A 14,745-nucleotide genomic window follows, 5' to 3' on the forward strand; every position below is an offset into this window, starting at 1 on the left:
AGGAGTGGCCCAATTCTCTCACAACTTGCTACAAAAATCCCTCATGAAAAACTATATAATCTCCTACCTTTCATTTTCAACCTTCACATGTGTCTCCTTCTCTAATAATCAAAAAGTGCTATATATTTCATCTCGCAATTTACTTCCGGATGGTTCGTTTTGCACTTTTTTTGCCACATCGGTCACGGGAAAGAAATAAGCGCTGCCGTGGTCTATGGAAACGAGCCCAAAAGTGCACCCAAATAAGCCCAAAATCGCTTATACAAACAGTCAGACCTGGCAACGCAGCCTACGCCAATCATGCGTGAGAGATCTACAAGCTATGGGGCAGAGACGCCACCGTATCTTAGCAACAACTACAGCGCTCACTCTCATTGGTCGTGTCACGCTAAGAGCAGTCTCCAGACAATGGCATCGCAGACAGCTTGCTGTTACTGCTGTAGCCATCACAGTTAGTCCCAGCGACGACGGACAGGGCGCTGTGATAGCTGCCATGTCGCTAACGCTAACGTGGTTGTCATGCCTGCAGCGGCTGTGCAATCACTTTGTCAACAATGCACGTTCGTGTGGTGAATGTCAATATTGCTGCTCAGTTAGTCCATTGTAGATGGTGTATGTTTGTGTGTGTCTTCTGGAGAACTATGTAGCTCTGGTTCAGAGCGTTAGTGAGTTCCCTCTAACGCTCTGGAAGACCCCTCGCTCTGCGCATGTACAAGGAATTCCACTGTCCTGCCAGCGTTCAACTATAGTGAAAATAAACAAAACCATTTCGCTAATCACCGAAGCAAAGGCTGTTTTGTGTTGTTGAAAGTCTATTCTCGGAATGCGCAAGCCTCTCAGCACCCCACCTACTCTGTAAAATACACTTTTTGGGCAGAAAATAAAATATGTCAGCGAGACGGACATTATTTGTATTTACTCCACAGTGCCTCTACCGATCTGGGGGATTTGAACTTACCATTAACCAAAATGTAGAGGGCACTGTGGAGTAAATACGAATAATTTCAGTTTCGCTGACATATTTTATTTTCTGCCCAAAAAGTGTATTTTACAGAGTAGGTGGGGTGCTGAGAGGCTTGCGCATTCCGAGAATAGACTTTCAACAACACAAAACAGCCTTTGCTTCGGTGAGTAGCGAAATGGTTTTGTTTATTTTCACTATAGTTGAACGCTGGCAGGACAGTGGAATTCCTTGTACATGCGCAGAGCGAGGGGTCTTCCAGAGCGTTAGAGGGAACTACGCTCTGAACCAGAGCTAGAGAACTATGTAGCTCCACAGCAACTACAGTAACTAACGTAATGGCAGGACCGCCCCGTGCAACGCATGTTAGGCTGCATTATGGTCATGTAGTAATTTCAGATAATTTCGCTCCGATTACAGCAGTGCTTATCAACCCTTTCACGCCGCCCCCCCCCCCCCCCCCCCCCCGGCTATGTGATATGTAGATGTAGATCGGCTATGTGAAAATAGCCGATCTACAAGCTCAAAACGCCTCACGTTGAGAGGCTTTGTAAGCTTGTCTGCCTCTTTCTTACATTCTTTGACAATGTGGCCCATGTTTTCATAGTATAGTTTGTTGACTACTTCTGTTGCAGAAATGCTCATTTCCTTTACTTTCCTTTTTTTATTGTCTCCGCCAGGCCGAAAGGCATGGCGCAAGACTATGTTTCACCCCCTGTCCGTCCGTCTGTGATAGCTAATCTCTCACATCGTTGACTTGATCGCAGCAAAATAACAGCCCGATGAGTCAGTGAGAGCTGGATAAACGAGGTAAAATGTGTCAAAAGGAGTCTGTACGGCTGTCGATAAATGAACACATGACGTCGGTGGGAGAGGAGATATTGTGTCTTTTGGACAAACAGCAGCGTCGTGCTGATGTTTGTTGTGTGAAGCAGCTTAATGTCAGAGTGTTTGTGTTGGAGCGCCTCAGTGCGGCTGCAGAGTTCATGTGCAACCTCTTCCAGAGAGAGACAGAGACACTAGAAACTCTGCTGGGGAAAAAAAAACACTGCTGGGCATTGACTTTCATATGGACATTGATCTACACACTGCAGGTATATCTGCTACACACACAACATCAAACTACACACTGCAGGTATGATGCAGCGTTTGCATTACAGCCAGCATGCCAGCGTAGTTCCCATATGGTTTCAAGGTGGGCTAAACCATATGGACCCCATGTCAGCAATGTCAGCGGCATCCACTTCAGTCCCAACTGCGATGCCCATGCAGGCTATAAGTAGCTTCTACCTGGCCCTTAGGTGGGCCCCAACTACCCATGTTTATGTGGGACCAAGGCGGGTCCTACCTGGGTTTGCCCATGCAGGCTTTAACGGGCTTCTACCTGGGCCCTAGGTGTACCCTAACCAACCACAGTGCAGTGCCCATCGCTCCAATTGTTGTGACGTCAGGGCTCTCAATACTGCACATTGGTGGAGGAGGAGGGGCCGCAGGGCGACCGCACACATTGCTGAACCAATGGTAGCCCACAGATGTTTCCTCTGGGGATTTACAATCTGCCCCTCTATGCCACATATCATCCGCACTACAGGGTCTTCACTGACCGAGCCACGGCCCCACTGACCCTCATGACGCTACGCCACTTATATGAGTTGCCAAGTGGCCGCGGGCGCTACGTGGGCGTGGCCGCGGGCTAGACGCGAGCCCCCGCGTAGCGGGGGCGAGCTTCTAGTTTATACAATTATTATCAATGAAGGTCAGTTCAAATGATTTATGTTGTGTTTTTGGGGCGTTGACTCTCCGGAACCACGTGACTGCTGAGACAATCAAATGGACGGACGGAGAGACATATAGATAGATGGATAGATAGTATATTGTATAGTGCTATATTGTGTATATTGTATTTTGTTATAGAGTGTATATTGTATAATGTGTATATTGTATAGTGTTATAGTGTTGAATTGCATAGTGTGTATATTGTATAGTGTTATAGTGTGTATATTATATTTTGTTATAGAGTGTGTATATTGTATAGTGTTAGAGAGTGTATTTTGTATAGTGTTGAATTGCATAGTGTGTATATTGTATAGTGTTATTGTCTGTCTATTGTATAATGTTATAATGTGTATATCATATAGGAGGATTCACATACTTTGTGTGTGGAGGTCCAAGCTCACTACTGAAGTCAGGAGGATGATCTTTAGACACACAGTCTGTTGGAGACTCTGATCTGTGGATGTGATGTTTGTCAGGTCCCTCCTCCTCTCTCTCCACACACTCACTCATCTTTAGGTCTGTATTAAACCTGTCAAGGGTTAAAGTTAATGAAATAGATCAGAAAACAGGAAATGCTAGATGCATGTGCACAACTGTGAGCATGTGAGAGTCCTTTACGCACTTGTAAGAATTAATACACACACACACACACACACACACACACACACACACACACACACACACACACACACACACACACACACACACACACACACACACACACACATCCAGTTGGGGTTAGCAACAAAGCAGCAAAGCTATATGTAGCTGAGCTACGTGTCTTAGCTACATTTTGCTGTAGCTTGCGGTAGTTGAGCTACATTCATATTTGCAGACATCCCACCTCTCTCGGAAATTCCCGGGAATTATCGTCCGCTCCACACCCGCGAGCGGCCATAAATCTACCGCAAATTCCGACCAAATGGTCGATTTGCGGGACAACGGATCCTATTTACTTCTCATTGCTCAGATCCAGTCTAGAGCCCACCTATTGTCTCGGTTTGCACACATGAGGCACACACAGACCGGATCTGCAACGCCTTTTTTTTTGCCTCTTCTTTGTTCTCATTCGTCACTGAACTGTCAAGCTGACAAAATGAATTAATGTCATTCGCTGTGCAGGAGTGGGTCTAAGGTCTAGAGCATGCTCTTTTAGCTGTTCTGTCATAAAATATCAAATTAGAAATGTTACACTTTACTATGTTTCCCTAAACATATTCTGAACATCTTGAGCATCTCAGTAAATCTGTAGTTCCAACGGTTTGCCATGTTGGAAATAGTGCACCGGTTATGGTCATTTTAAAAAGGGCGAGGTCATTTTCGGGTATTTTGTCCCGGATAGAGAATTAGTCAAAGTTCCTAAGTTGTTCCCTGGGGTCATATTAGCCAAGAACAGTTGAGATATTCTCTCCTAAATTAAGTGCATACATATCTTAGCCAGGTCCTCTACCAATTGCTCAGGGAGGCCTTAATGACTGCAAAAGGCACGTCGAGGTATGTAAATATGTTGTGCAATCTCATGTTAAGCTGGCAGCATTGTTGAAGCTCAGCTAAAACACTTATGTCCTCTTGTAGCTTTGATTGATTGAATACTTTAATAACAGTTTGCAAAAAAGCACTGCAGCTGCTGTTACTAATGTATTATCTACATCCACATGCATAAAAATGTGTGGCGAATGCATTCAACCATGGCCTCGTGAAATTAGAAGATCTACAAGTTCACAAGGGGTGTGAGCTTGCCTTGTAGATCTGCTCATGGCTTTAATAGCTATACTAATGCCCACATAACTAATACTCCAGGCTGAAAGAGTTTAAAGTGTCTGTCTGTATAGATAGATAAAGATCTGTTTAAGTGCTTGTAGATTTACTAGTTTTGCTACATTGCTCTCTCGTTGTTCACATATGGGAAACAGCGCCCTCTGGCGATGATACAGAAGCTTCACATTCACTCCCTCGGACTAATCCCATTGGTCCGGTGGGCCATCTGACGCATTTCCGGAGTCAGTCCCCCAGAGGTAACCAAAGGACCCGGAAAGCGGATGTTCGTTCTCTTGGCTTCCTTCTGCCTACGGTGGAGGAGCTTCACGCAATTCATTCAACAAAAGAAAGAGATCTACGGGTCATCAAAACTCAAAAGCGACGGGTAGGATTCTCGGTCCACTGAGTTCCCCAGACCCCCTTCTCTCCCTCCTATTCCTGCTGTGTTTTTTCCGGACGAGGAAAGCACAGCCCTTCAAGAGAACGCTAAACTTAGCCACTTTGTTAGCACAGCTAGCAGCTAGCGGCCTAGTTAAGCCTGCTCAACTCGTGGTGGCTATTAGCCTAGCTCGCCACCTCCTTTTCATGGCTCGACGCCGTCCCACCGTATCTGACCGCCGGATTACCCCCTGCGTCGGTGCGGCTCCCGTTCCTGCCCCCAGCTACTGGACGAGTGGGACACACACAGCCACTGCGTCGCCTGCCTGGGCCTCGCCTACGCTGAGGACGGCGCCCACAAACTACATGTTTCAACTCCGCCGAGCGCAGGAACCGTTTCCACGAGGCCCGAAGCCTTTTCCAGCCTCCACGGCCCCTGTATGAGGACCACGAGGAGCAGCGCGGCGGCGACCGCCACTACTACTCCTCCCGGCGATCTGCGGACCGCACACCTGCTAGCCTAGCTGCCGGCTGGGAGGGCACCTCTTGTCGGCATCACGCTTCAGCAGCAGCCGGCTGCGCAGGGGCATGGAGCCACCGAGGCCTACCCAGGCTCCCCGCTCTCGTTCTCCAACGAGGGGCGGCTACGTGGATACCGAGCCCCGCGTGGACCCCCCCCACCCCACCCGGTGGCCACACCGAGTACCGTGCGGCCTCCCACTACTCTTCGGCGCCGGGGAGAATCGTTTCGGTCGGCGAGGATGAGGCCGATGACGCCCTCACCCCCTACCAGACCGAGCAGCACGACGACGAACGGGACTACCTGGTCGGCGACGAGGTCGAGGGGGACGGGGAGGTCGTCCTGCATGACGGCCACGCCGCGGACCGCGGCCCCCCGACCCCCGGCCCAGCCCCAGTGGGGACCCCCCACACTGCCTTGTTCACGCTGAGGCGCTCACAGCCCCCCCACCGGCCGAAAGAGGTGAGATCTCCCTTCTGGAGCTTTATAAAACAGCCACCGTCAGGTGTGGCCTCAAGTGGCCGGGCGACGAGATCAACGAGACCCCTGTTAACACCTCGGAGTTTCAGGGACTTGACTCAGTGGAGGAAAAAGTCGGCAAGAAAAGAAAACCCCTGGCGAAGGGTTTCGGTGCGGCCCTCTCATCGTCATGGGACGCTCCTGCGGCCCCCGACGCTGATCCCAGAAGGCTACGGTTCGACATTGACTGTGCAGGTGCGGGCGAACTGGGCCTCGCCCCCCCCTACCCATGGATCACACATTAGCCCTCTCCCTTTTCCACAGCCAGGCTCATGGCCAGAAGACACCTTTCTCCACGGTGAAAGACCCACCTATCTTCACCAACGAGAAGGACATCGCTGGCTCCGCGGCTACTAAAGCCGTCTACAAGGCATCGACGTTGGGCGCCAGGGATCTCAACGCTGCCGCTCTTCTGCAGGGCTCCCTGAAGGTGCTTCTGAGCGAGGCGGGAGACGCCGCCACACCTGAGCAGCTGGCCGAGATGCGGCGCCTTATTCAGGAGATGATCAGCCTGAATAAACACTCCACAGAGTGGACTGGCAGAGTGCTGGGGCTCTGCGTCACCCACGAAAGAGTACGATGGCTCGACCACGTTACTTTTCGCGGCCCTGACGATAAAAATAACCTGCTAAACCTCAAAGTCACCCCAGGAAACCTTTTCCAGGGCGTCATGGGATACCTACAGGACAGCCACGCGGCGCGGAAAGCTCAGGATGAGGCTGCTTTGTCCTGCATCCAAGCCCCATCCAGGGCGCCTCCCCCCAGACCGCAGTCCGGTCCTTCACGACAACCAGACCGAGGTAGGCCGTTGAACCGGCAGGACGGCCCAGCTCGCCAGGCCCACTCTTCCTCCGCTCCACCTGCTGCCAGAGAACAGCGGGACCGGAGGGAGGACGACCGCCCACGCCCCCCGCAGAACAGGCCCAGCCAGAGAGGCTCCAACAAGGGTTGCGGTGCCAGGCGGGGTAAATGACACTGTCACTCCCTGCATGGAAAGCAGGGACGTTTTCTCCCCCAGTTCCCTCTCCCCCGAGACGGGGGATTCGCACCCAAATCTAGTGGCCACAGGTCTCATTTACGGGTCACCGAGGAAGAGGAGGAGATCTTCATCGGAGCTGGCAGACGCGACGGAGGATCGCTCCCCGAGCACCGAAAAGAAGACGCGACACACACACACACACACACACACACACATGCATGCGAATGTGTCTCCTGCTGTTATTGTTGCCAATGTTTTTTCTGTACCAAATGCTTGTGTATTAAAAAACAAACAAAAAAAGCAACAAAAAGCAGCCGAAATGAAAATGAGCCGGCGACCACGACGGACCCCCTTCGGGAGGTCCATGGTGGTCTCCAGACAGAACAAAGGCTTTGTGACGGGCCAAAACCGTCACATGCTACATGGGTCACGCCAAAATTGTCCTTGGTCCACCAGAAGACGCCACAAGGTAAAACAAAGCCAAACTAGAAAAAGTGCTCCTCGGAGCACAGGTCTCCGCCAGGTCAGGTACGTTATTCTGGCCTCCTGGTGGCGCTATAATAGGCCAATGTGAAAATGGTGCCATTTATTCTTAGGTCTTTCACGGCAATCAGACACAGCATCCATGATTTGAGGCATTTTGTTCCAAAAATGTTTTTTTGCTGAATTAGACCTGCTGGTGGCGCTATAACAGGCCAATGTGAAAAGGGTGGCATTTCTTCCTCGGCCTAGTGGGAATGTGTGTGTGAAATTTCACGGAAATCGCAAGCTGCGTTCATGGTTTGAGGCATTTTGTTCAAAATGGACCAATCCTGCAAACTTTGGAAGCCAACCATAGCCAATGAGGATGGAATATGGGAAATCGGACAGATCAGGGTTGATCACATGACTATAGAGATACTGTGTACCGATTTGCATGACGTTTGGTTTAAAACTGTAGGAGTAATGTGAAAAAATGGGTTTTGCATAAATCGGCCTCCTGGTGGCACTATAACAGGCCCATGTGAACAATTTGAGGCAGAGGTTCTGAATTGGCATCCAGGGAGTGTGTGTGCACAGTTTCGCAGCAACCGGGCCAACGGTGCCGGAGATTTGGTAATAACACACGGACAGGACGGACGGAGGGACACACACACGGACGGACGGAGGGTAAAACATACTCTCTCGCCATGCCTTCGGCCTGGCGGAGACAATACACAACTACACTTTAGAAACAAGACCAAATAAACAACTACACTTTAGAAACAAGACCAAATAAACAACTACACTTTAGAAACAAGACCAAACTAGAAAAAGTGCTCCTCGGAGCACAGGTCTCCGCCAGGTCAGGTAGGTTATTGTGGCCTCCTGGTGGTGCTATAATAGGCCAATGTGAAAAGGGTGACATTTGCTCCTCAACATAGTGTGAATGTGCGTGCAGTTTGACCGCAATCGGATGCTGCGTTCATGATTTGCGGCATTTTGTTCAAAACAAGCCACTACTGCAAACTTTAGATGTCAATCTTAGTCAATCAGGATGGAATATGAAAAATCAAACACATCCGTCTTGATCACATGACTATAGAAATCATGTGTACAGATTTGCGTGAAATTTGGATAAAATCGGAAGGAGTAATATAAAAAAATGTGTTTTATATAAGTCGGCCTCCTGGTGGCGCTATAAAAGGCAGATGTGAAAAATGCAGGGCAAAGGTTTTTCCTTGACCTCTAGGGAGTGCGCTTACAAAGTTTTACACAGATCGGTGCAGTTATAGGTAAAAACACGAATCGGCCTGTTATAGCGCCACCATGAGGCTGATTTAAAAATGTTCAAGTGGCATTTCTTCCTCGGCATAGTGGAAATATGCGTGCAATATTTCAAGGAAATTGCATGCTGTGTTTATGATTTGAGGCATTTTGTTCAAAACGGAGCACTCCTACAAACTTTGGAAGCCATTTTTAGCCTGGAATATGAAAAATCTGAAAGTCTCGTTTCGTTTAATGACTATAGAAATACTGTGTACCGATTTGCGGGATTTTTGGACAAAATCTGTAGGAGTACTGTCAAAACATATGTTTTGCACAAATCGGCCTCCTGGTGGCGCTAAAAAAGGCCCATGTAAAAAATTTGGGGCAGAGGTTCTGCTGTGGCATCCAGGGAGTGTGTGTGCACAGTTTCACTGCGAGCAAGCCAACGGTGCCGGAGATTAGCTGTCCACAGACAGAATGACGGACGGACGGACGGACGGACACACGAACGGACGGACAGGGGGCAAAACATACTCTCTCGCCATGCCTTTCGGCCTGGCGGAGACAATAATATTTTATAATGTACAATTATATTTATATATAAGATTTAATTAATATTAATATCTACCTAAATGTTCATAATACAATACATGTGAATATAATGCAACCAAATGGACCCTTACAGGTCTGTAACTCTGAGAGTGTACAAATGGAACCAAATGGACCCTTACGGGTCTGTAACTCTGAGAGTGTACACATGGAACCAAATGGACCCTTACAGGTCTGTAACTCTGAGAGTGTACTAATGGAACCAAATGGACCCTTACAGGGCTGTAACTCTGAGAGTGTACTAATGGAACCAAATGGACCCTTACAGGTCTGTAACTCTGAGAGTGTACACATGGAACCAAATGGACCCTTACATTCCATCATGATTGTGTTACATTTCTGTAACTCAGCGTACAAACAGAGCAGATATTGAACACAGGTGTGTTGACATTTTAACTTGTACTCGGATGTGACTCGGACACAAACAGTTTAACCCCTTGAACCCCTTGAGCCTCTGTGTTCATGGGAGAACTTTAGCAGAAAATAGCGGATCTACAATCTCACAATGTGTCACAATGTAACTGCCTTTTACATCTGTAAACGTTGATTCTGATTCAGCTTCAAATGGCCGTACGCTGAGATCACCGCAATGGTTGGCATTTATCAAGCTTTATTCATCTTCACATTCAAATAAAAGATGTAAGAAATACTGTGTACCGATTTGCGGGATTTTTGGACAAAATCTGTAGGAGTACTGTCAAAACATATGTTTTGCACAAATCGGCCTCCTGGTGGCGCTAAAAAAGGCCCATGTAAAAAAATTGGGGCAGAGGTTCTGCTGTGGCATCCAGGGAGTGTGTGTGCACAGTTTCACTGCGAGCAAGCCAACGGTGCCGGAGATTAGCTGTCCACAGACAGAATGACGGACGGACGGACGGACACACGAACGGACGGACAGGGGGCAAAACATACTCTCTCGCCATGCCTTTCGGCCTGGCGGAGACAATAATATTTTATAATGTACAATTATATTTATATATAAGATTTAATTAATATTAATATCTACCTAAATGTTCATAATACAATACATGTGAATATAATGCAACCAAATGGACCCTTACAGGTCTGTAACTCTGAGAGTGTACAAATGGAACCAAATGGACCCTTACGGGTCTGTAACTCTGAGAGTGTACACATGGAACCAAATGGACCCTTACAGGTCTGTAACTCTGAGAGTGTACTAATGGAACCAAATGGACCCTTACAGGGCTGTAACTCTGAGAGTGTACTAATGGAACCAAATGGACCCTTACAGGTCTGTAACTCTGAGAGTGTACACATGGAACCAAATGGACCCTTACATTCCATCATGATTGTGTTACATTTCTGTAACTCAGCGTACAAACAGAGCAGATATTGAACACAGGTGTGTTGACATTTTAACTTGTACTCGGATGTGACTCGGACACAAACAGTTTAACCCCTTGAACCCCTTGAGCCTCTGTGTTCATGGGAGAACTTTAGCAGAAAATAGCGGATCTACAATCTCACAATGTGTCACAATGTAACTGCCTTTTACATCTGTAAACGTTGATTCTGATTCAGCTTCAAATGGCCGTACGCTGAGATCACCGCAATGGTTGGCATTTATCAAGCTTTATTCATCTTCACATTCAAATAAAAGATGTAAGAAATACTGTGTACCGATTTGCGGGATTTTTGGACAAAATCTGTAGGAGTACTGTCAAAACATATGTTTTGCACAAATCGGCCTCCTGGTGGCGCTAAAAAAGGCCCATGTAAAAAAATTGGGGCAGAGGTTCTGCTGTGGCATCCAGGGAGTGTGTGTGCACAGTTTCACTGCGAGCAAGCCAACGGTGCCGGAGATTAGCTGTCCACAGACAGAATGACGGACGGACGGACGGACACACGAACGGACGGACAGGGGGCAAAACATACTCTCTCGCCATGCCTTTCGGCCTGGCGGAGACAATAATATTTTATAATGTACAATTATATTTATATATAAGATTTAATTAATATTAATATCTACCTAAATGTTCATAATACAATACATGTGAATATAATGCAACCAAATGGACCCTTACAGGTCTGTAACTCTGAGAGTGTACAAATGGAACCAAATGGACCCTTACGGGTCTGTAACTCTGAGAGTGTACACATGGAACCAAATGGACCCTTACAGGTCTGTAACTCTGAGAGTGTACTAATGGAACCAAATGGACCCTTACAGGGCTGTAACTCTGAGAGTGTACTAATGGAACCAAATGGACCCTTACAGGTCTGTAACTCTGAGAGTGTACACATGGAACCAAATGGACCCTTACATTCCATCATGATTGTGTTACATTTCTGTAACTCAGCGTACAAACAGAGCAGATATTGAACACAGGTGTGTTGACATTTTAACTTGTACTCGGATGTGACTCGGACACAAACAGTTTAACCCCTTGAACCCCTTGAGCCTCTGTGTTCATGGGAGAACTTTAGCAGAAAATAGCGGATCTACAATCTCACAATGTGTCACAATGTAACTGCCTTTTACATCTGTAAACGTTGATTCTGATTCAGCTTCAAATGGCCGTACGCTGAGATCACCGCAATGGTTGGCATTTATCAAGCTTTATTCATCTTCACATTCAAATAAAAGATGTAAAACAAAAAGTGTTCAACAAAGGCTCAGTCTACTATGTCAATCCAAAGGAACATTATTTCTGAAATATTTTAACAACACAAATCTTGTATGGGGGTCCCTGGTACAACATATGTTCAGATGGGGGTCTGCAGACAAATGGATGAAATGTGCCTTCCTAGGGCGAACACACACAGGCACACACACACACACACACACACACACACACAGTATAGTAGATTCATTCAACTAGCCATGGACCCACATCAAAGCGAGTCACAAAAAGCTCATATAATTTGACTCTGGCTTTTCCTTATTGTCTCCGCCGGGCCGAAACCCCCATCCGTCCGTCCGTCCGTGTGTCCGTGTGTCCATGGTTGCGAAACTGTGCACACACACTCCCTGGATGCAAATTCAGAACCTTTGCCCCAGTTTTTTCTACATGGCCCTGTTATAGCGGCACCAGGAGGCCGATTTGTGCAAAGCCCATTTTTTGATATTACTCCTACAGATTGTATCCAAACATCACGCAAATTAGTACACACCACAGTATCTCTATAGTCATGTGATCAACACGGATCTGTCTGATTTTCCATATTCCATCCTGATTGGCTAAGGTTGACTTCCAAAGTTTGCAGGATTGGTCCATTTTGAACTAAATGCCTCAAATCATGAACGCAGCTTGCGCTTTCCGTGAAATTTCACACGCACATTCCCACTAGGCCGAGGAAGAAATGGCACTTGAACATTTTCAAATCAGCCTCATGGTGGCGCTATAAAAGGCCAATTTGCATTTTTAACTGTAACTGCACCGATCTGCATGAAACTTTGCACGCATACTCCCTAAAGCCAAGGAAAAACATCTGCCCTGTATTTTCACATTAGTCGACCAGGAGGCCGACTTATGTAAAACACATATTTTGAGAATAAGCCTTCAGATTGTATCCAAATTTCACGCATATCGGTACTCATGATCTCTATAGTCATATGATCAAGATGGATCTGTTTGATTTTTCATATACCATCTTGATTGGCTACCATTGACATCTAAAGTTTGCAGGAGTGGCCTGTTTTGAACAAAATACCGTAAATCATGAATGCAGCGTCCGATTGCGGTGGAACTTTGCATGCACATTCGCACTACGTTGAAGAACAAACGCTACCCTTTTAATTGCCCTATTATAGCGCCACCAAGAGGCCGATTTTTCTTTTTTATATTACTCCTACAACTTTTGTCCAAACATCATGCAAATCAGTACACATTATCTCTATAGTCAAGTGATCAAGATGGTTCCATCCAAGTTTTTATATTCCATCCTGATTGACAAATTCTGAACATTGCTGGCCCACAATAACCTACCTGACCTGGCAGAGACCTATGCTCCGAGGAGCACTTTTTCTAGTTACGGGGACAGGCTTCCAGCATGGACCCGTTTTGTTATTGGCATTATTCCATTTCTTCTTCTTCTTCTGCCGTTTTTGCCAGTTCTGGCTGAACCGTGCATACGCTTTTTATGAAACTCGGCCATATGATAGATGGTCATGAAAAACTATCAAGAAATAAATCTCACAATCTTTCGTCAAAAGGTGGCGCTATAGCACTCAATTGAAAATGCCAACTTTGAACAGGTACAACTCATGCCCTGTTTGACCTACAGCCATGAAACTTCAATACACACATGCGTCTACTCATGATGAACAACTTTCACACTCTGACTTTTGACCTCTGACCTTTAGATCTCCCACCATTTTGAATTATATGAAAAACAGTTAACACCTATCTCCTCCTGGGATTTTTGAGTAATCTGCACGAAGCTTTTTACACATGAACTTTGGACCTATGCCGACTCAACGATGCAGCGGATTTTCCATAAGTGAAAAAATTAAGCTTTAATGAGCCAATTAATATTGCAGTTTTATGACAATTATTCATCTGCCCCTAACACATACATGCAGACTCACATTTCTTTGAAACTTTGCGGTAATGTAGATGGTCATTCCAAATATCACTGAAACCAATCTTACTCCAATTGGTCAAAGGGGCGCGCTATAGAATTTTTTTGAAAATGCAAACTTTAAACAGGCAAAAGTCATGCCTCGTTTGGCCGACAGCCATTAAACCTGCTTACACATGTGCCTTGACTCATGAGGAACACATCTATCACGTTGACCAGTAAGCTCCGCCCTTAGATTGTCCGCAATTTTGAGCAGTTTGAAAAACACTAAAACCCAGGATTTTTCAGCTATTTGCGTGAAACTGTATCATCTGTTGATCACTTTTTTCACAGTTTCTGTCTGTTGGTCCAATGGCTTCTCCCTTAAATTAATGCCTCACAACACCAAGGTTGCCAGTTCAAGCCTCATTCGATGCAGGCTTCATTTAAGTTGCATTGCACACAACATGATTGTATCAGTGAATACAGATGCAATTGTTAAATATAACATGAAATGCTTAACAATTATTTGTTTGTCAATTTTCTGACATAATTATGTTCTTGTAGAAAGTGAGCAAGAGCAACAGTCCACCTGGCCTATTCCCATGGATTGGATCTACCCACCTCACCTGCTGTCATTCCCTCTCAATCCATAATCACACCTGCCCTCACTCACTCCTCATTAGTCTCTCTCTCTCTCTCTCTCTCTCTCTCTCTCTCTCTCTCTCTCTCTCTCTCTCTCTCTCTCTCTCTCTCTCTCTCTCTCTCTCTCTCTCTCTCTCTCTCTCTCTCTCTGTTTAGTATTGACAGTCTTTAGTTAGGGGCAGCAGGCCAGATGTATTGGCCTGTTGGATTTTAAAAGGGAGGCCTGCAGACTTGAGCTGCAGTCTCTGCTTTGGTGAAAGACATGTGTCTACTTTCACTAGTTTCTGTTCCGAGGAGACGTACAATTTCTCTATCGGTAGATGGTTAGGGAACCATTGATCTAGA

The 14,745-nt window shown here is 46.5% G+C and overlaps 1 protein-coding gene across 5 annotated transcripts in view; it reads right to left on the reverse strand.

Moving 5' to 3' along the window:
• The window catches only part of LOC311041292 (protein NLRC3-like), a 109,956-nt gene that overhangs the window by 56,441 nt on the left and 38,770 nt on the right, over positions 1–14,745 (reverse strand). For all 5 annotated transcript variants that reach the window (XM_084086200.1, XM_084086199.1, XM_084086198.1 and 2 more), the window contains one exon: positions 3,114–3,266. In XM_084086200.1, coding sequence (XP_083942326.1) covers positions 3,114–3,247 — 134 coding nt within the window. In that variant the 5' untranslated portion in view covers positions 3,248–3,266. The remainder of the gene's footprint in view (positions 1–3,113; positions 3,267–14,745) is intronic.

Source organism: Gymnoscopelus microlampas (genome assembly GCF_963454915.1).
Source record: "Gymnoscopelus microlampas genome assembly, contig: SCAFFOLD_52, whole genome shotgun sequence".
NCBI lineage: Eukaryota > Metazoa > Chordata > Actinopteri > Myctophiformes > Myctophidae > Gymnoscopelus > Gymnoscopelus microlampas.